General features: G+C 37.8%; 1 protein-coding gene across 1 annotated transcript; it reads left to right on the top strand.

Annotated features, from left to right (window-relative positions):
- The first annotated feature begins 5,097 nt into the window (after positions 1-5,097).
- LOC149837702 (alpha/beta hydrolase domain-containing protein VTE7-like) lies at positions 5,098-21,767 on the top strand. The gene is made up of 3 exons (XM_090006184.1): positions 5,098-5,442; positions 20,839-20,933; positions 21,130-21,767. The coding sequence occupies exons 1-3, from the start codon at positions 5,263-5,265 to the stop codon at positions 21,308-21,310; spliced, it is 456 nt and encodes a 151-aa protein (XP_089862310.1). The 5' UTR covers positions 5,098-5,262; the 3' UTR covers positions 21,311-21,767.
- Positions 21,768-21,957: the final 190 nt, after the last annotated feature.

Here is a 21,957-nt window from a genome sequence, read left to right as displayed (position 1 = left end):
CATAAGCACTTCGGTAGATCGTTGACGGGTATGATCTTTCAGAATCTGTATATGTAGCCATTTTCTTTTCTCTGAACTTGATGAGAGAGGGACTGAATTCTCTTTCTGATTATGGGGAGTCTGAAGAGGGGCCATTATATAAGGCTTGGGAACCATAACCTAATGCGTTTAGGAGTTTGTCTCAAATTCTGCCCATTACAGAATTGTGAACAGGACAAGTCTCTCTACATGGTGTACCATACCATATGAGATATCACAGGGCCCAACCGGATTAGATCACATAAGTCGGGTCTGAGCCTAAGACAGTTTTACGATGTGTGGTTCAACGTATATAGGCCCACATGATTTTCTAACATCTGCTATATAGGGCTTAAGAGATATCGTAGGAGTCTGCCGAACCCCAGCTTGCCTTTCAAAAAAAAATTATCCATCTGAAGAGAGTCTCCAAGTGATTCTATCATCCCACTCTTAAAGAATCATATGGAAAGAAAGTGAGAAAAAAGCTTGATACTCACAAGTAGCCACTGATAGAGGGAGATCTATGAAAATCAATCACTAACATCCATTATCCGACCACAAAGTAGTAACTGAACGGTTAGTTCCAGTCATGACATGAAATAAGTTCAAAAAGTAGGCACTCAAAGCTTGGTCCTCCACCCAAACATCCCACCAAAAGCTCGTAGAACAACAATCTCTCGAGTTCACATTGGTTTACTCCATAAAAATCGGCAAAACTGACAAGATAACCCTTTCAAAACCCCAAATCAATTTTTCATCTAGTGTCTTGAATCCATTGCCATGGCCAACCAATAAACCATATTTTTCCTTGGGGCACTTAGCCACCATACTATCCTCTGTTCATACCACCCACTACCATTTAACAATAAAAGTCGTGTTAGCACGATGAAGATCCTAATGCCCAAAACCCCAATTTCCATGGGTACCGAGACTGTTTGCCAATTGACTAAACTCTATGAGTTTCCTTTCTACCAACCCAAAGAAACTTTTGAAAAGGTTTCTTCAATCTTTTAACCAGTTTTTTTGGAATTACAAATACAATCATAAGATGTTGAGCAATTGTAGTCAAAACGTGCTTCACCAAAGTGATCCTACCCTCTAACAAAAAAGGTTTAGACGACTACATATCCAGTCACCATCCTTCATACATGCCTAATTGCGGTCTATAGGCACACTTTTATGCGTAGAAATACCTGAATACTTTAAAGGTAAGTTTTTTTTACCATATTCAAACACACAAGAAGCGAGCTCCCCCAAAGCCCCATTATCATCATTGAAAGTTATTAATTATTTTGCTTTCTCCCAATTTATTTGCAAACCTGCTAGCTCCAAGAAACATCTCAGCTTCCCCAAATATTAAGATATCTACAAATAGAAGGTACAAAAAGTTTGAGAAACCTGAGAAATTAATACTTTTGAACAATTCATTCTCACATGCTGAATTCATAAGACAAAAATGAAAAGAAGAGCTGACCATGGGTCCCTTGCCTAAGACTCCTTCATGGTTGTCATTAGGAAGCCAAATAAAGTAGAGCTTTAGCCAAGCTGTCCATTTTTTCTCCAAAGCTAAATTGTTCCAAACATCTAAATAAGAATGACTATTTTATAATCAAATGCCTTGCTCAAGTCAATCTTTAAAAGAAAAGCCTTCTTATTTGAAGAACCAAATAATCAGGGGGTTTTAGTGTCTCATATTTATTCCCTTTACACTACGTGCACTTCCATCGTGGATCTCTAATGTTGAAGACTGAGTACCACTATTATGTTATGTCGCCTTGAAAGAGCAGCTTGCAAAACAAGACAAATGTCAAGTCTTTTATTGGCTTTTTACAATGACCATGTAAAACAATGTCTTACCTCACCTCTACTTCTCCAAAAGTATTTGTCTTTTTAGAAAATAGTTGATTGGTCGAATTAAGAATACGAAAAATGACTGTTTTGTATGACAAAATTGATGTGTTTTCTGAAAAAAAACTCTAATTTTTAAAAACCTGCCTGAAATCCAAAATCACAACTTTTTGAACCTTTTCACTCTTAGCAGGTGTGAATTTCTACTAATATGCAAACTTTCCTATAAGTATATAAATATGGGAATTTTCTCTCATATTTGTGAATTTTCTCTTAATTATGTGAATTTTCTTTCATACATTTGTTAATGTCCTCCTGCTTGCTTTCACATTTTTGAATGTACTCTGTATCCCTTATGCGATTTTTAATAAAAAAAAAGTTTGTTGAAAAAAAAATAACACACCAAAAGCATGAAGGGCCTTTAGCGACACTTTAAAAGCAACACTAAAGCCTTTAATGATGCTTCAAAAAAGCATATTTGGAGGGAAAATCGTAAAATATAGTAGACATTTGCATATTTGAGAGGACATTCACATATCCTCATGTTTTGAGAGGTAATTCTCAAATGTGCAGGAGAAAATATTTGAGAGGGAAGTTTGCATATTTGAAAGAAATTTTCATGTGAATGGTAAAAAGATCTTTTTATAGCTTAAAAGTTACTATTTTGGATATGGGGTGGATTTTTGAAAATTAAAAGGTTTATGGAAAAACACATTATTTTTGTTTGTCATACGGTCATGTTTTTCTTTTCTTAGTAAAATTTTTAAATGACCACCAAAGTTTTTGTCAAAATTAATATATCTGCCAAATTCTGTTGGGTTTTCAAATATCCCCCAAAATGTTTAAGTTGCTTTATCGTCAATAAAATAAGTTGAACTTACTTTCTCACGCATCTTTAAGTCATCCTTGCTTGATTTATTTGTTTCAAAAAAGTAAAACCCATTGAAAAAACAAAGCCTTGCTTTGCTTTGCTTTGCTTTGCTTGTCATTCGAAAACAACTTAGAGGAGCAAAAACAAATCTCAGTCAACATCATGGGCAAATTGTAATTTATGTCTTTTATTGGCCCTTTAACAGTTAAAAAGGAACACTAGTAGAGCAATGGAGATACTAAGGAAAATACTTGCTACCATAATGGATAAGGAACCCCCTAGTTAGAACCTATTGGGGGAGATTGCTTTAAACAAATCTGACCCTACGAACATACTCCATACATTGCACACTGCTGATTTTTCAACTCCCAAAAAATTCAAAAAACACGTCATAATATATGATCCAAAGACTGGTTTATACTAAACCAAACATCTAGGCCACATTAGTAAAAATCAAAGCGTTGGTTACCCATGCACATGAGAGGGCTGTCGTAGCTTTATCACGATTGTGGCACTTAAGATTGGGTGGTGGTGTCCTCAACTTGGAGTTTAAACTTAGTAGTATTGAGTCTTCCTTTTTCAACCTCCAGATAGTCCCACTAGTGAAAGTTGAATCTTGTCATCTCATGAATATTTCTTTTTCTTTTTTTTTTTAAAGAAAAAAATGTTGTGTGAAATTTATAGTTGTCAACAATGGGATTTGAACCTCAGACCTCCCTCTCACATGCCATACACTCTAACGAGCTAGCGTAAGGCATGAAGTGATGGCTCTTCTTCTATGGAGCCTACAACTGCTATGCGAGGTGTCAATGACAACTATTCTTCTATGGAGCCTACCACTTCTGCTTAGACACCTACAAGCCTCAAAGGTTAGAAAGATAGGTGACCATTTTCACTTGCGGTCTTTCTTGAGCAAATCCGTCAATGGAGTATCCTTGAGAAAACATCGATAATAATTAGTCAAGCCAAGAAAAGAATGCAATTCGGCAATCTTGGTGGAGATCTTATTCATTAAGGTGGAAAACATGGCCGGCGTTGGTTAGTCCAAAGGGCATATATAGTTAAAATTAACTGAGCAGGTTGTTAGCGTTCTCTCCTCTGTTCCCTTCCATCTTAAAAATGAAATCATTCTCTTTTGCTATTTCACTTTCCTATAGGGCGTAAGATAAGTTTGTAAATCAGTAAAATTTACAGTAAAAGACGTTCCAGGCTTGACAACCATGTGTTACCATTCTTTTCACTTTGGGCAGTTAGCAATAATCTTTTTGTGGACTTTCAGTAGCTTGGCAAGGAAATTTGAAAACCATGTATTGGATCCCTCATTTTGGTTAATGAGGGATCCAATACATGGCTTTTTCTTAGTAGTGGTATACAATCAGCTTGCGCACCAACCAATCTATCTATTGAAGCTCTTTTTCTATTATTTCTTTTTGCATCGAGTTGGATATATCTACAACCCAAATGGAAGCCAACCGTTTAGTGGGCCTTGTCTTATTTCTAATCGATTGAATCACATATGTGGATCATTTATTTAGCGTAAATCATGCTTTCAAACAAACACTTTGGATGTAAATTTTTTTTTTTTCATAATTACATTTAATATATTCAAAGCCATTGTCCTTTTTTTATATTTAATGTATACCTACGTATTTAAATGTTTAATTCAAACATGCTCCAGAGTAAATGAATCAAGATGCATCAATTCGTACAGTCAAATTACATAACAATGCATGAGGAACAAATCATTAATACCAACTTTATAATGTGATTTTATCCTTGAAGTGAAGCATCAACTCTTTGGCAATGCCTATCAAAGTGGCAGTGAGCTTAACGATTTGGAGGACCTAAAAAAAAAACCGAAACGGATCTTCCTTTCAGCCCTAATCTGAATTTTCAGCCTGTGGAATCAAATGGATTTGCTTCATCAAAGAGTATCCTAAAATGGGCTCCAAATCTCTCCAGAATAAGTAGCCCAATCCACATTATATGTAGGGCTGTCAATAGGTAGGGTTTGTATTGGGTAACTGACCCAACTTCAACCCGAATTCCCTGATATGAACATTAAAAAGGCTGACCTGCATATTGTTCGGGTCGATCCGAGTCCCACCTGAGTAATACCCGGTTGGGGTTTGCTTATGGTTTTTCAGTTTGACCCGAGTTTTTCTACGTATTTTTAGTGAAAGTAAAGCTCTTTAAATTACAAAATTGTTCGCTTTCTTCAACTTTCTTACAGTGAACCTGGCATTTATTAAAAGGATAGGTTCACTGTAAGACTATGAAAGCTAACGATTTTGTAATTTTATTAAGTTCATGTGGCAATTTGGATGTCTTCCCACGTTATAAGCTGTCACGAGAGAGACAGAGATCTGGACGGCAGGGATCTCGTCTCCATTTTCGGTGGGAGAATCCAGCCGTCGGTTTCCGAGATCGCTCGGTAGTCTCTGCAACTCGGGCTGCTTCTCGCCGGAGAAATTTTCGCTCCCCTTGGAAGCTTGCCTTCAGGGGAAATCGAGATAGAGATCGGGATGATTATGATGACGTTGGCGTGTTCCACGCGGCCAGGGGTTCTGCGATGCAGCGCGGTGGAGGGGGACGGCGGCATTGCGGAGCGGTGCTTCCCTTCCTTCCTTCCGATGGAGATCGAGAGGGTACGGGATCGAGCCACGCGAAGGATGGCCCTAAGGATCGAGAGGCTCCCCGTCAAGGTCAGCCACCCTTCCTCTCTCTCTCTCACGCATTTTCCGTGATTTGATTAGTCTTCCCCTATTTTTAGGGGTGAAATTGGAGAAATTTTGCTGATTTGTACCCCTTTTTCTGCTTGCGGCTCTCTTTCTCTCTCTCTCTCTCTCATTTTTTTGTTATGCTTGATCCTATTTTTAGGGGTAGCCAATGTTTTTCCCTATATTTCCGTTATCAAATTGAAGTCGAATTTAACCTGCCTCTTGTTTGCCATTTTTCTTAAACATTTCTTTGATCGATATTTGCAGATTCCAATCAGTTTTAATCATGTACCCATATCTCTAACTAATTCCTCGGTTTGAACTAGAGAACATGCGATGTCACTCCATCTTTTTATCAAAGTGACTGCATTGCATTTATTTTGTTCTTGTGTATTCCGTCAGAGGTGCTTTCTAGTAGGCCAATAACTATGTCTGTCACAGGCGTGCCTTGGGTGATACGTGCAGACAGGTGGACATGGACACTAATATTTAATATTTTTAATGTTTTAAAAGTATTATTTGAATAAAAGTGCATCTTTTTAGCATTAAAATATTAAAAAAATAGTTTTTTATTAATTGTTTTTTTTTTTTAAATTCCATGTCCTCGCGTCTTTTTTTTTTTCAAAAGAATTTTTGAATCTGCGAGTCGAACACATACGAGCTTGGAACGAGCTGAGCCACTAGCTGCTGGGGTCGTTTTGCAACCCTAACTTGCATCATTTAACTAATTGTTGCCGTTTTTGCGTAATTTTAACTGTGGGTATGGGTTGAGCTGGTGAGGGCTCCATTCATCTCACGAGGGGATGGCTCGAACCAAGAGTGTACCCCGGCCGCAAGGCCAAAACTGGGTCTGCTTCCCGATGGGCGAAAGGGACCTGGACTTTTTTTTACTACGGACGTTATAAACAGGTCAGCTGACTCTCTCTCTCTCTTTTGTCTCATTCAACTAGTACTTTTGAACAATGAGGGCTCCGCTTGTCTGGCAGGAGGAGCAGTTAGTGCACGTCACCTGGTGTTCGGAAACCCAATGGTATAATTGTATAACTGGTAGAGGCCTTTCTAACCCTAGCTTGCCTATAAAAAATTAAGTAGTACTTTTGTTTTGGACCGCCATGACGTTGTGGGGGTCTTCGCTTTTAAGCCCGTGACACCTCCTCCTTCTCGAAGGTTAGAGCTGCTCCAAAAGCTGACCTAACAAGAGGTGAAGTGAACTTGGTGACTGCAACACGTCTTGTTTTTATTCTTATTATTTCTTCTTTCTTCGCTCGTTTCCTCCTTGTTGTTTGCTAAGAAGTGAATGTGGGGCTGCCCTGACGCGTCACGGGTCCTTTCATCAGATACAGGAAGTGATGCGTGAAGCTGGAGCGGGGAAGCGTATGAGAAGCAAAAAAAAAAAGAGGCGAGGGGAAACAAAGGGAAAACGAGTGGGAAGCAAGGGAAAAAGTGAAAAAAATAAATAATAACATGAAAAATGCCAAAAACAAAGAAAAAAGTGAGGGAGAAAAGCGAGTGTGAAGTGAAAAAGAAATGTGTGGAAAACAAAATGAAAGCGCTCTTCTCCCAAATGAAAACCGAGTTTCTCTCATGCTTTTTCCTTTTGAGAAAAGCATTGCGCTTCTAGCTTTAGAAGCACGCACCAAGCGCGCTTCCCTCTTAGGGAGTCGCGTCCAGCCCCCATCCTTTAAGGCAACGACGCCAAACTTGAGATAGGTTAAGCCCCAATTTTGCAAAGTTCACCAACGCCCCCAACCTCCTAACTCCTCACCGTCATACTTTTTTGCCCATAATTTAAAAAAGGGGTTTAACTTTTCTAAATTTTCTGATATGACCTGCTTCTTTGCAGTTGAAAATTACTTAATTATCCTCATAAAAAAAAGGATGGGTATTTTAGTCATTTGACTCACTTTATTAGGAAAATCGGGGTCATTACGCTCTTTTATGAGATTTAATTTTCTCTGACTACGACCGTCGACTTTGTGCTGTTTGGCTGTATAGCTGATGCGGTAGCTTTTGGATTGTGAATTTCCACGAAGTTGGCTGTGGCCAGCGGGGGTGGTTGTGCGTGACGAAGACACCGGATCAAATCAAACCCTGCTGACACACTGGTGTATCCTTAGCTTTCAGAGGTGGGTCACATAAGGCAAGGTCCTACCCTGAATTTTTTCTTGCTTAGGCGAGGGTTCCTCATCATAAAAAAATAAATAAATAAATTCTCAAATTTACCATTCTCTTCAAAACGTTATTCACCTTGTCTCAGTTAACTCCACCATGTGTTGTGTTGGGGCGTTACAAGTTCAAAACCCAATGGTATGTTGTACCACTGGTGAGTCTGCCTAACCCCAGCGTGCCTTTCAAAAAAAAAAAAAACTCCAAATATGACTTCTATAAACTAGCTGGACGGCATCAATGAAAACTTTCACTCTTGGCTTGTGCTATGACCCAGCATGTCATTAACACTCACCATCTTAGCACGGATTGGCTTTTTTATGCATCACCGTCATTGCGTCGTTGTTTGAAGTTTTCCGATCCAGATGGTTATATATCCAATGGAGATGGGATCAGGTCAGAGTGTGCTCTGACGTTATTACGACAAAGCACCTCTTGATGCCATTGATCTTAAGATGAACGGCATCCAAAACCTGTACAAATGTGATGCCCATCATTTGGATGGGCCCACTCTGTTTGTATTTTGGATGGATGGCATGGGAATGATTTTAAATGAACTTTTTTTTTTAAGGCAAGCTAGGGGTTAGGCTGACTGACCCCACCAGTTATTATTCAACTGTAACTTGCAACGTCCCACCACAAGGAGACGTGCACTGACAGCTCCTACCAACCACGCAGAGCCCCCGTTGAACTGGGAATGATTTAAAATGAGCTGGTTCATTATTGTTTTGATGGGTGTTAGCTCATCTTTAAGATGAACGACATCCAAAAAGCCTCCGACGGTAACACTGTCAGAGGTGTCTCTCTATCCAATGAATATGCAGATCTGTTTAAACTTACATGGACATCAACGCCCCCATAATTGGACACAAAGGGATGTCCTTGGCTGAACCCAAAACTATATAGGAACATGGTTACACTACATCTGATTAGTTTGGATATGAAGTTAAGAAGTACATCTGCAACGCGCTGCAGTGAGACTCTCCATCCCAAAATGACCTAACATGACTGCATGCTTCTGGAGACCTCTTAAAATAGTGCAGATTTTGAACCATGCAGGTTACCAAAAATAGAATATATATATATATATATATATATATATATATATATATTCTATTTTTGACTGCATGCTTATAGAAACGTCTAAGGATTGAGTTTTTCATCGATCAACTTTATATATTGGATTATTTAGTGAGTGACGTGTTTTTTTACAGCCCCAGATCCATTCAAGAAGGATCTGATTTGCAAGATTCAGATCCAGATCTGCCCAAGAGTCTTGGCACCAAGGGATGCCCATTTCTGTTAGGATTCTTGTTTTTTGGTTTCTTGGACTCTTATTTTCTTTAGGACTCTTGCTTACTTTTTAAATATGTGTTTTTTATTTTTGATTAATTATTAATAAAGTTTATTGAGTGAATTCGTTTATGTTCGTGATTTTCATCTCCCTCCACACGCCCCCTACCACTTTCCGAGTGCAGTACACCAACTAGGAGAGAACAATTTTCTCCATCCTCCCTTCTGGGATGCCTCTCCCATGGTTGGATTTGTCAGAACTGCCCCTCCCTGAGTTCAGGTTCTAACATTTCGGAATCAAGAATGACCAGATCTGCATTCTTGGAGTTAGATCTGATTTTTTTTTTCGCGTTAACAAGGGCTCACGCCCTTCTCGGTTTCAATCAGGTGCAATCTAACCCCTTTTTTGTGATTCTTGTTGGGTTTAGTCTTTAGGCGTCACTTGGGATTCTTTTTGGGTACTGGACAATCTTTTTTTTTAGGCGATTCGCTAGGCGTGAGGCTGATCTTTTACCGTCTGCACAAAGATCAGATTCTTAGGCTCGCTAGTGGATTAGTCTCCGCTTTTAAGAGGATACAGCCAATGTATCAGCTTGCGGCTTTGAAGATCAATCTTAAGTGCACAAGCCCTGCGCCTAGTGGGTCACACGCGTGAGGTGTTTTTGTTTGGTTGCAAGTTCCCGATTGGTTTCTTGAATCTGTATATGCTTGAGAAACTCTAAGGATGACACGGGTTCAACATCAAACTCTGGCAAGCTCCCCACAGAGATTCAAGCTTGCGACAGTCACTTTGAGGAATCAATAGGATGAACGAATGTATAGACGATCCAAATGGGAAGCTGGATGAGCGATTCCAGTAGGTTCTTACGATCCTTGACTCCATGCAAAACCGTGGAGCCTAGGGTAGCTCCTCAGGACATCCCGAGGGATCCACTATGAATGGTCCGGAGTCGGGATCCACTAATAGGGCTTATTCTGTCTGTCAGCCCTGATTGGACTTCCCAAAGTTCACCAGTGTGGACCCCACCAATTCGTTAGTATGTGACAAGCAATATTTTAAAATCACCAAAATGCCAGATGAAGATTGGGTTGCCTTTGCCTCGATTCACATGGAGGAAGAGGCAATCCGTTGATACCACTGGTTAGGTTGGGAACATCCTTTTGGAAGGCCTTCTCGTGGCTTTGGTGATACGGTTTGGTCAGTCTGCTTACGCCAACCACCATGTTACATTATCCAAGATCCACCAACAGGACAACGTCATTGAGTACTAGGCTGAGTTCTAGCATTTTAGTGACGGGGTGGTCACAGGAATCATTGATGAGGGCGTTCATAGCAGGTCTCGAAGCAGACTTGCGGATCGAGATCCAAGCGATGAGACCCATCACCTTGATCCAGTGTTTTGAATTGGCATGTGTGGCCAAAGAGAAACTATTTAGGATGGACTGGTATTGGTCTTGTACCAGTGGGACAATTAGCCAGAGATTCATGTCCTATGAGCTTGACCCTCCAATCGAGCCAATGTTGCAGTAGTTTTCAGATAGTTCTTGCCTTGAGGACAAGGCGAGTTTGAGAAGAGTGGATTGTTATGGACTACCCCAAATCCCTCCAAGGAGGATCCTATTTACAAGATCCAGATCTAAATACAGATCTGCCAAAGAGTCCTTGTCTAACTGGCATTTGGGGGATGCCCTTTTCTATTTAGATTCTTGTTTTGTTGGAGTCTTATTTTTTTTTAGGACTCTTGGTTAGACTCTTTAAATATGTGTTTCTTATTCTTGATTAATTATGAATGAAGTTTATTGAGTCAATCTATATTTTTCGTTCTTGTTTATGATTTTCAATCTCGAGGGATCAATATTATCCCTCCATATGCCCCTACCACTTTCCCAGCGCAGGACGTCGGGTAGGAGGGAACTATTTTGTCCCTCCTCCTTGCTGACGCTCTCTTCTGGGATCCACACCCAGGCCTCTCCCACGACTGGATCTGTCAGAACTGCCCCTGCCTAAGGTCGGGTTCTAACAATTTTTTATGGTTAGATGTGTTTTTTAAAGCGCTAAAAATCAACGGCCCACGAAACTTGGTATTGTAAAGTTTTAAATGCATTATAAGTAGGGGTGTCAATAGGTCAGGTTTAGTTCAGACCCAGGTAGAACCAAACTTGGACTTGATTTTCGGGTTGGGATCTGGTCCAGACCTGGGTCTAATCAGGTCCACTATAAGACAAACCATACTCAGACCCGATAAGAACTATATGAACCAGACCCAGACCATACCCGGTAAAACCATATTTTTTATTATTTTTACATTGAAAATTTGCAGGTCTTAATTGAAACTCGTGTCCGGGTCTGGTATAAAATTTCATAAACTTATACCTGGATCCATATATTAATCAGACCTTTAGGTCTTATTATTTATCACCATACCCGAACCCTATAGGGTTTGGTTCGGGTCAAGTCCGGGTAAACCTAACTTGTTGACATCCCTAATTGTCAGCCATCAAATTTTCACATTTCGAAAAACATGCCTATACATCATAAAGTCTTTGTGTAAAGCATATTTCTTACTAAATAAATTATAAAGAACAAATATATAAGGTTTGATCGATGAGATGCTCAAGCATTGGAGAAGGGGAGTCATTCGATCGACCTTCCTTAGGTTGGGTAAGAAACCCCCTAATTGGAAAAGTTGGAACTCATAGGAGTTGGTTGTTTTGACTAAATCTGACTTCATGGATGTGTTCAACATGGTCAAAATAGTTGGAATCGACCATTGGATAATAGTTTTTTGATGTAAAAATATGTGTTTTTGAGGTTTAAAATTTTGGTACATTATAGGCTGTTGATTTTTCAACCCTTGTAAAATCTGATATACACATCATAAAAACATGATCTTTATATGTAAATCACAGCTGGAGGGTCAGATGTGCAAAAAAACTGAAAAAAAAAGTAAAAATATTACACTTTTTGCTACAAGGTTCCTTATCCGTGAGGCTTGCAAACAATACCCCTATATATAAAGGAGCATTTGTCTTCGTTGTGTGTTGCCCTTGTGGACAGAGAGGCTCGAACTAGAATGGACTCGCCCCCTTCCCTATTGATCATACAACAAAAGTACATGATTGGCAATCATAAATGGCAAATAATTGATTGACCTTCTCTGCCCCTTTCTTCTTAATAGGGGACAACGAGCGGTTACATAATAATGTCATTGTCCATTCACAGTGGCAACTTCAACTACCAATCCACATCTGCCCATGGTCGATTAGTGAGCATCACATCTCGGTTAATCAATTGGTTCGTTGATCCATCATTCTCTATCATGCGTGATCACTCACAACAACAGTCCTTTCTTGTTGAAGGAAATCCTACGTGATGTTAGGAACCCCCCTTCGCCCTTGGAAAGATGACTAAGCTCCGTAAGCCAACTCTTTTTTTGTTGGTTGGTCCGCCCCCCTGGTCAATGTCAGGTGCCCCCTTCCTCTCGAAAGACGGAATTTCGTCCGTGGATGGATAGAGGAACAAGTACGGTAGGCACCCTGAGTTCACCAACCTCAGTGACCGGCTCCTATGAGTTCCCACCCTTTTAGGAACTCTGTGGGCTCGTTGCTAACAGAGACTAGGAACAACTATGCTGCCTCTCACCTACTAACAACACAATACACACGCGGCTGATATACTGGCCCTTGCATCAATCTTACCTCCATTGCTTGCCCGTGCACGGGTCGACTCAAAAGAAATGCAACTAGCTTAGTCAGTCTTTCAAAGGCTGGTTAGAATTTGAGTCACCTTAACAAGTGGAACAAAGACGTAGGGTCAGTATTTTTTTTTCTATTAGCAGTGATAGTCCAGTGGCAAAATGAAATACTCGTTTGGGTGTGAGACCTAGCGCAGTAGCTTTAGATAAAATAACTTATTTTCTGAGAAGCGGTAGTGAAAGTGAAGGAAGTTAGGGTGCGACACAACGAGAATGTCTTGTTCTAGGTGCTTGGGCGAGTAGCGGTAAGTGAAGTAAGTTAAAGAAGTCCTCAATGAAGTGCAAGTAGTTGATTGAAAAACTCTCCTGGTGAGCACAACTTACTCATTTCACTTCGAGACCCCTACTATTATCGACAAGCATGTTGTTCAACCTATTTGGCTGTAATGAAGAGGGGCGGAAGCACCAATAGAGCAAAAGCACTCTTTAAGAGTGATCACAAAAGTCAAGAACACAAACACTAAAAGTGTATGCACAAAACTCACAAAAGTAGAAAATGACTTAAAGTCATAAGTTGAATATTATTGAAGAAAGAAAGAGGAGGGTGAAAACCCAATACCTTTACAAGTGAGAGCCTCCTCTATTTATAGAGGAGGAGAGCTAAAGGAGGACCATAAAGGGGGCTCCCTTCTAGTCGTTGGGAGCCCCAACAGTCATAAATATGATCGTTGGGGCCCCAACGACTAGATAGATGGGGCCCCTTATGGTCCTTCAAAAGTAAAACTAAGAAATAAAAAAAGAAAAAGAAAAAGGGGAAAAAGAAAGAAAAAAGGAAAAATGCAAAAAGGAAAAAGTACATGGTGATTTACCAAAACACCCCTATCGGGTTTTTGGTTGTACAGAAAAAGAAAAAGAAATATATTATGTATATATACATATATATATATATAAGTATATGTATATATATATATATATATATATATTTATATATACATAATTTAACATGCCCCTCAAACTTTACGGGGAGAAGACTGAAAGTTTGCTAAGAAGAAACATAAATCGTGGAGTTGGGAGCGCTTTGGTGAAGAAGTAAGCCAGTTGATATTCTGAAGTAACATATGGCAATGTGATAGTTCCTCTGAGATATTCGTCTCGAACATAATGACAATCCATTTCAATATGCTTGGTCCGCTCGTGAAAAGTATGATTGCTTGCAATATATATCGCGCTTTTGTTATCACAGTAGAGCTTGGTGGGAGAGGAAATGAGGACACCCATGTCACCAAGGAGACTTCTGAGCCATACGATTTCCATAGTTGTCATTGCCATGGCCTGATACTCAGCTTCAGTGGATGATAGTGAGACCTTCTGCTGTTTCTTGCATTTCCACGAAATGAGGGATTCACCTAAAAAAATGCAAAGACCAGTAGTTGAGATACAATCATTGGGATATCCTCCCCAGTCAGCATCAGTAAAAACAGTTAACTCAAGAGATGAGGAAGAGGATAACAAGAGTCCCTTGGAGATGGTATTTTGACGTATCGCACAATTCTCATTACGGCGGCCATATGAACCGAAGTGGGTGCATGCTGAAACTGGCTTGCTGCATGAACCGCATGAGCTATATCCGGACGTGTGATGGATAGATAAGTGAGGGATCCAATTAATTGACAGAAGGGGGTTGGATCCTCAAGAAGAACACCATCCTCAAGTCTCAGTTTTGCATTGATAACTTCAGGAGTCTCAACTTTCTTTTCATCAGATATTCTTGACTTGGTATAAATGTCTGCAGCTAATTTCATTTGAGATAGGATGTATCCTCGCGCAGAATAAGCTACTTTAATTCCTAAAAAATATCTCAAGTATCCAAGGTCAGACATATCAAAAGTTTCTTTTAACATAGCCTTTACATTATTTACCCCCTTTTTGTCACTCCCAGTGATGATCATATCATCAACATATAACAGAAGCATAACAATGGAGTCACCCGTTTTCTTAACAAAAAGAGCAGTGTCAGTATAGCAAAAAGTAAATCCTAAATTGATTAATATATTACTAAACTTGTCATACCAAGCTTTAGGAGCTTGCTTAAGTCCATATAAGGCCTTTTTTAATTTTAATTTTTTTTCATTTAAATTCATACCTGGAGGAGGTTCCATATAAACTTCTTCATTTAAATTTCCATTTAAAAAGGCATTTTTGACATCAAGTTGAAAAATTGACCATTTTTTAATAGAGACTATTGCAATAAGGGCTCGAACACTAGTCATTCGAGCAACTGGGGCAAAAGTTTCATCATAATCTACCCCATACTCTTGGGCATATCCTTTGGCTACTAACTTAGCCTTATATATCTTTCTAATGAACCATCACTCTTAGTTTTTACTTTAAAGACCCATCTACATCCAATGAGTTTCTTGCCATTGGGTGGATCAATGATTTCCCAAGTTTGTGCCTTTTTAAGAGCATTAAGTTCCAGTTTCATTGCTTCATTCCAATGAGCATATTGTTTAGCATCATTGTAATGAGATGGTTCATGAAAGGAGTGAAGAGCTAGTAGACATGCTCGAAAGTTTGGAGAAAAAGAATCATAAGATATAAATCTATTTGGTACTTTAGAAATACGATTTGATCTTCTTTGAGAGGTTTCTTCAATCGACTCACTTTGAGAGAATTTTTCAAGGGCACAAGGTGGATTTCTTTCATTCCTTCTAGAGTAGACTTGTGTTTGTCTTGATACATTTTCTTCTAAATTTTGATCATCATTTGGATGTTCAAAATGATCTTCTATAAGAGGTTCACTAAGATCAATATGATCATCTATGATGTTTTCTTGAGGTAACAAGTCAAATAAAAAGGAATAATCAATATTTTCATTTGGTTTGTGCAAAAGACCATTTTCTTCTTCTAGGAATGTAACATCTTTTGAGATATAAAGTTTGTTTTTTAGTATGTCAAAACATCGATAACCTTTTTGTTTTTCGCCATATCCTAAGAAAATACATTCAATAGCCCTAGGGGAAAGTTTATCATTTTTGTGAGTTAGAACAAAGCATTTACATCAAAAAATTCTTAGTCTTTTATAATCGGGAGACATATTGTAAAGTTTCTCAAATGGAGAAAGATTTTTCAAAGAAGATGAGGGGATTCTATTGATAAGGTATGTTGAGGTTAGAACCGCTTCGGCCCAAAAGGATTTTGGAATATTTTTTGAAATTAATAACATTCTTGTGGTTTCTATTATGTGTCTATGCTTTCTTTCCACAAGACCATTTTGTTGCGGAGTGTTGGGACAAGAACGTTGATGACAAATTCCATTTTCTTTTAAATAGCTTTGAAATTCATTTGACATGTATTCGTCTCCCGAATCAGACCTAAGAATTGACAAATTTCCCAAAAAATGATTTTTAACCATCGCATGAAATTCTTTAAAGAAGAAGAAAACTTCGGATTTGCGGCTTAAGAAGTAAATCCATGTAAATCGAGTGAAGTCATCAATAAAGATGCCATCTTCCAATCAAATGGTTTTTTAAGGTATGCTAGAAATGATGCCATCTTCCAGGGGTTAATCATCAATCTCGACGATCTAACTAGCTCGCTATTGAGTTGGGCAATTAGGGTCTTTCTCTCGAAAGATGCTTGCCTGCCACCCCCAAAGGGGGCTCACTCAGGATGCTAGGCTAGCGAGAACTTGCTTGCTTGGCTTTCTACTTGCCCAGTGCTGCGAGAACAGAACAATCTTGTGCGTGCACCACACGCTTTGCTTGAGACATTTGTGCTATAGTGCAACGCTCTATCTCGCAAGTCAGAGTAACAGGAACAAGCACTTGTTGCCCAACATCTCGGCAGAGGGAACCAACCTATCCTCTTGCTCCGCAGGGGGGGCAGCGGTTGGAACAAAGACACATTTGTTTATGAATTCCAATGTAGCAGATAGTATATCTGCATGGGGATTAGCTAGTCCAGTGTGCAGTTTGTGCAACAACCATTTCACCAACAGAACTAGTTTATCTAACTTTTCGACAAGCAGAACAATTTGTTATCCTTGATACTGCATTCTGCCTCTTGAGGGAGGCCTCATGCTTCCCATTCGGCAAGGCTTTTCCAGAGGGAAGATAAAGAGGAGGGAAGGAGTGTAATGCCCCGGGATTTAAAAACCTTTAAAAATGTGTAAAATTTTATTTTATTTTTCTTTTCAAATAAACAGCCGGAACGATTTTTGGCTTTTGGTTTTAAACCTCGGGCATGTTATATTTCACAAACCACAATATAAATTAAATTAAATTAAATTTATACAAGCATTATATACATAGTCTTTTACAAAAGATTTAAAAAATAAAATATTTTGGATTAAATTTAAAATAAATCCTAAATTAATTCTAGGATCTTGGGAATCTGGGTTCTTCGATGTCACTCTTGTCCAACATCCACTGCTTTAAAATCTACTCCATATCTGAACCTGTAATCCCCATGAAACGGGGAGAGACTTATGACAACCAGGTAAGCTATTAATCAAAATCAGACAATTCAAATATTAAGCATGATTTCAGTAATTTAAATAAAAAATACATGCATCAAAGAACAATTATGCAATTAAAAATATAATTATATGTAGTATTATTAGGGCATATTTTCATAACAATTTTTGTGAAAGAGAAGGTCTTTGTTTCAATATTTATCATCCCCCTGATACGGTAGGGGACCACTCATATTTCAGACAAAGCATTTTGGGGGTATATTATTATAATGTAAATTACCCAGGTACCTGACTGAAACATACTCCCAAAGCAAACAGTCAATGATCGAAAAGAGTCTTGCAATGGCGAGAAAAAGGAGAAGCGAATGCATCCACTGATTGCGACAGTTTGAAGCCTATCACCTAGGACATGTCGATAGCCTCAGCCACTTCAACCCGAGTGATAGGAGGCCCCGGGGAATCTATCGCTCTCAAAATCATCATCACAACAGTGTCACTCCTTGATGTACCACTACCCCTTCCAAGGTAAGCTAGACTTGAATGGGCACAAAGGGTTCTTTTATAGGACTTAACGTTTTTTAAACTAGGCTCAATAGCTCAATCACTCTTTTAAAATAAATACTAGGGTCATATGTACTCAGCCCATTCAACATTGCTCTGCAAAGCGAGCATTCGTCTTCGTCTGTGAAGGCAAAACTATTTATGTTTGTGTGTAGACATGACTCAGAAACAAATGAGTGCCTTATTTGCAACTCTTGGGTTTAGAGAACCCGCACAATAAAATCTTTCAAAAATCAGCATGCTATACATAATTACTCTTTTTATCAAAATCTAAAATCATCTAAGCCTTGACCATAATACTTATAAAAATTCAAAATCGTATCATTCAAAACAAGTATCTGCTCATGTAGATGCTAAAATATGCATATGATCATAAATAAAATTTTAAATACTCATACATGCATCAGAAACATGTCTAATATAAAAATTATAAGATTTTAATAGAATGACTTACCTTGATTTCTGATCGAACGAAGTAGAACAAGATAAAGCACTCATGATTTGATTTATTTTGGTAAAATTTATTATATTAGAATATGTTTTTCTATTGAATTTTGGGTAGTATCTGCCCTATAAAAATAAAAGAAGTGCTTTTTAAAGAATTACTAAAAATCTAAAAAAATTTATTTAAAAATGATCTTAAAAATTTTATAGAGATTTTCACAAGAGTTTCCTCTGTAATAACTCAAACATTAAAAAAATTGTTTGGACTTGAATTTCAGTTGTAAAAATTTGAACATGACTTTGCGTTACAAATATTTTTATAAAGGTTTTTCAAAAAATTTGACTCGAATATCTAAAAAAGATTTTAATTTTTTTTTTAAAAGTCACCTTTATTGAAATCGAATTTTCTTGAAATATTTAGAATTTTTTTGACATAATTCCTACTAAATTAATTCAAAATTTCTAAAATATCAGAAAAGTTTTTGTCGGAATTCTTATTAAAATAATTCAAAATTTTAAAATCCTTTTTGAAAAATTATCATACTAATGCTATTTTTCAGAAATCTTTTAAAAAGATTTTGCCAGAACTTCTGCTATAGTAGTTCTATTTTTCAAAAATCTTTTAGAAAAAATTTTGCCAGAACTACTGCTATAGTAGTTCTAAGTACTAAAAAATATTTAAAGAAATTTTAAAAGAACCTCCTCTACGTAGAGGCAGGGCTGAATTAAATTTTGGCATAATTATCAAAATTTAAATATAAAGAGAGAAGTCCTAGGGTTCAGTAAGAGAGTAGGAGGTCCTATAATTATAAATTTTGAATCTAGAAGAAGGATTTGGGTACTAACCTGATTTAGAAAACAAATCAGGTTAGTACTACTTTGATATTTTTGCTAAATTTAGCAGAACTCCTACAGGCAGCACTTCCGAGGTTGATTCTAACTTGTTGAAACTTCTATGAAGAAACAAATCTCGCTTAGTAAGAGAGGGAAGAGTCTAGAAGGGGTTTGTCAGAAAAAAAATTGTTTTAGACGGAGGTTTGGGTTTGAATTTTAGAGAGAGAGCTTAGGGCTAGGGAGAGAAATAGGAGAGAGAGAGTGCTTAGAGAGAGAAGGACTTGGATTGAACTGGGGAGAGAGAGAGGGGGTGTCGGGCTATTTATAGGGGAGAGAGGAGGTGTGGGCCCCACTTAAATAAAATATTATTTTCTTATGACACTTGTTAGAAAAGCAAAGAGGTTGAGTGTCACCTCCTCATTGTGAGGTGACACATGTCACCCATGGTTTTGGAAAACCATGGCTGTCCATGTTTTTGGGCCCGTGGTTTTCCCAAAACCATGGTCTCTGAATAAAATAATATAAAATATTAAATTTATATTATATTTTATTTTCTATTTTTTTATACCTATTCTACCCCTAATCAAATCTCATTTTTCAGAAATGCCATATGAGAATTTGGAAGTTACTCTATTACCCTTCTACAGTTTAGGAAATTACTGGGCTTGCCATTGGGGGTGGCAAATTACCGTTTTTTCCCTAATAAATTTATTAATTTCTTGAAAATGTTCCCAAAAAAAATTATCTTTTTACCCTTATATAATTGGGGATTTTATCGAAGGATGCCACTAGATTGATAAATTACTATTTTGCCCAGACAACTTTATTAATTACAAAAATGTCCCTGAATTTCAGATTTTGAGCAATTCTACTTGATTTTATCAAGATTTTGAATATAGGTTCAGGTCTTCATTTCGATCAATAATTACCTCAAAAATCTAGGTTTTTAGATTATAACTTATATCCAGAATAGATCAGAATAAAAAACTTAAATCTTTTTTATAATTTATTAATTATTAAAATTTCTATGTATTACATTCTGGATTTGTCTAAAGTCCAAATATGAGTTCAGATCAGTGTTTTGGATTCAATAATCATCCAAATCAAGATTTTTAAACTTCAAATAACATCCAAACTAGTTCAGAATTCATCAAAACTTGATTTTCAAAATCTATTAAAAGTTGGAAATTTTTGGATGTTTCAAGGAAGGAGGAGGGAGTGGGATCAACTCCCTTTGCTTTGAGCAGGAGATTTGAAGAGAGTTGCTTTGATAGAAGCAGGAGAAAGGGTCATGAGCCTGTCAGTTGTACCAACCCCTGTTCAAAACGAGCCAGTTTCAATCGGTCGCTTTGCTCCCTAACTTTTAGGTAGCTTTTTTACTTACTTTTAGGCAAGGCAAGACATAAAACTTAAATCCCTATAGACTGAAATTTTATAAACTAATGCTCAAACTGAGATTTTTGAGGGTTTTTTTTTTCAAAATTTGACTATATGAACATGCCAAACACATCTGCAGGGTATTTATGCAGAAAAAAGTCCCAAAAATACTCAGATTGTACCCAGTTTGCATGGGTCTCTCTCTCTCTCTCTCTCTCTCTCTCTATATATATATATATATATATATATATATATATATTGAAAATGGATAATAATCTGGCTATGTAATTCTGTATATTGCTCATTTTGCATCCTTAAGGTAGTCTGTAATCATCATGGTCATGGGTTACAGGTCTTGGATCACCGTGTAAGACCCCCATATGCTGGGTCTTGGATCAGGGTCACACGCCAGAGTACAGAATTGTGTAACTCTAATTGGAAATTGGCTTCAAGTTTATTGCATTGTGTAGGTTTATATTCATGCCTCTTTTGCATGTTCCCCGCATCAGTGCACTAATGAATTGGTGGTTGCAGACTAGCATCTCGGAAAAATGTTTCATGAGTAGTTGTGTTAAGCCATTGCAAAGAACTGAAGGCAAACCAGTTGTGCTTCTCCATGGTTTTGATAGGTACGTGTAACTGATATTGTTCTGGGTACCAATCCATCATTATATTTTGACGTAGAACAAGAAAACTTGCTTCTCTTTTGAACTGCATTTACTAAGAAAGCATGTCCCTTTGTTGCTCTTGTACTTTCTGCTTGTGGGGCTTGCTTAAATGAGCTGAGTTTCTGAGTCAGAGAAGTTTCTTTGTTTGGTTCTTCAGCTCTTGCTTAGAATGGAGATACACCTTACCTTTGCTAGAGGATGCTGGACTGGAGACGTGGGCAGTAGATGTCCTTGGATGGGGATTCTCTGATCTAGGTTCAATGTCTGCCTCTAGATCGAGCTTCCTGTTGTTTAAGCTCTATCCTTACATCATTTACAATCTAGGGAAGTCTAAGTGATTAGAAGCCTTTGCAGTTTGTGTTCTGTTAATAGATGGACTAATTTGAAGAGTGTTACCTGCTACTCATATTTTTCTTGTTGCACTAAATCGAAAGTTGTTATTGTCTACTGTTTTTGCTTGTGCTTGAAATAGAACAACTTCCACCATGTGATGTGGCTTCCAAGCGTGAGCACTTTTATCAGGTATATAACCTTATTCTTTCAGCTAGAGATATTGGTTTTGATGGCACTAGGGGGTTAACAGTTCTTTACATACCTGCATGGAATGCAAAGTTCACAGAAGCTTCATTCTACATTTCAAGGGCACTCATTGTGTGCTTTCATTAATTTGATTGATATATTTGTTTCCAACATGTAGCTTATTATGTGGAATTCATGGATATGTAAAAATGGAGGTGAAATCACTAGATGTGCATGTTAATGAACGCAACACGCTATTATGTATATCTATTAAGCTAAAGAGACCCCTAATGGTTCTTTTATAGAGAATTGAATTTGGAGTGACCATATATATATATATGTATATATATATATATAAACATAACACGAATAGGAGGCTATATGGCATGACCTAAACAACAACATATCTAATGGAAACTGTAATGCATATTGGGCTGGATAACAAATAAGAGCTTCTTTTTATTGT

This window comes from Nuphar pumila, chromosome 5 (genome assembly GCF_984573655.1).
Source record: "Nuphar pumila chromosome 5, dmNupPumi1.hap1.1, whole genome shotgun sequence".
Lineage (NCBI taxonomy): Eukaryota > Viridiplantae > Streptophyta > Magnoliopsida > Nymphaeales > Nymphaeaceae > Nuphar > Nuphar pumila.
Note: the sequence above shows the minus strand (reverse complement) of the source record. Positions and strands in the feature narration are given on the sequence as shown.

What these genes read in the sequence shown, in the direction of transcription:
- LOC149837702 (XM_090006184.1), top strand. Translation starts at nt 5,263, where the DNA reads ATGATTATGATGACGTTGGCGTGTTCCACGCGGCCAGGGGTTCTGCGA. An exon ending in TCGAGAGGCTCCCCGTCAAG is followed by an intron (nt 5,443 to 20,838) that starts GTCAGCCACCCT and finishes TGGTGGTTGCAG; the next exon opens with ACTAGCATCTCGGAAAAATG. An exon ending in CTTCTCCATGGTTTTGATAG is followed by an intron (nt 20,934 to 21,129) that starts GTACGTGTAACT and finishes TTGGTTCTTCAG; the next exon opens with CTCTTGCTTAGAATGGAGAT.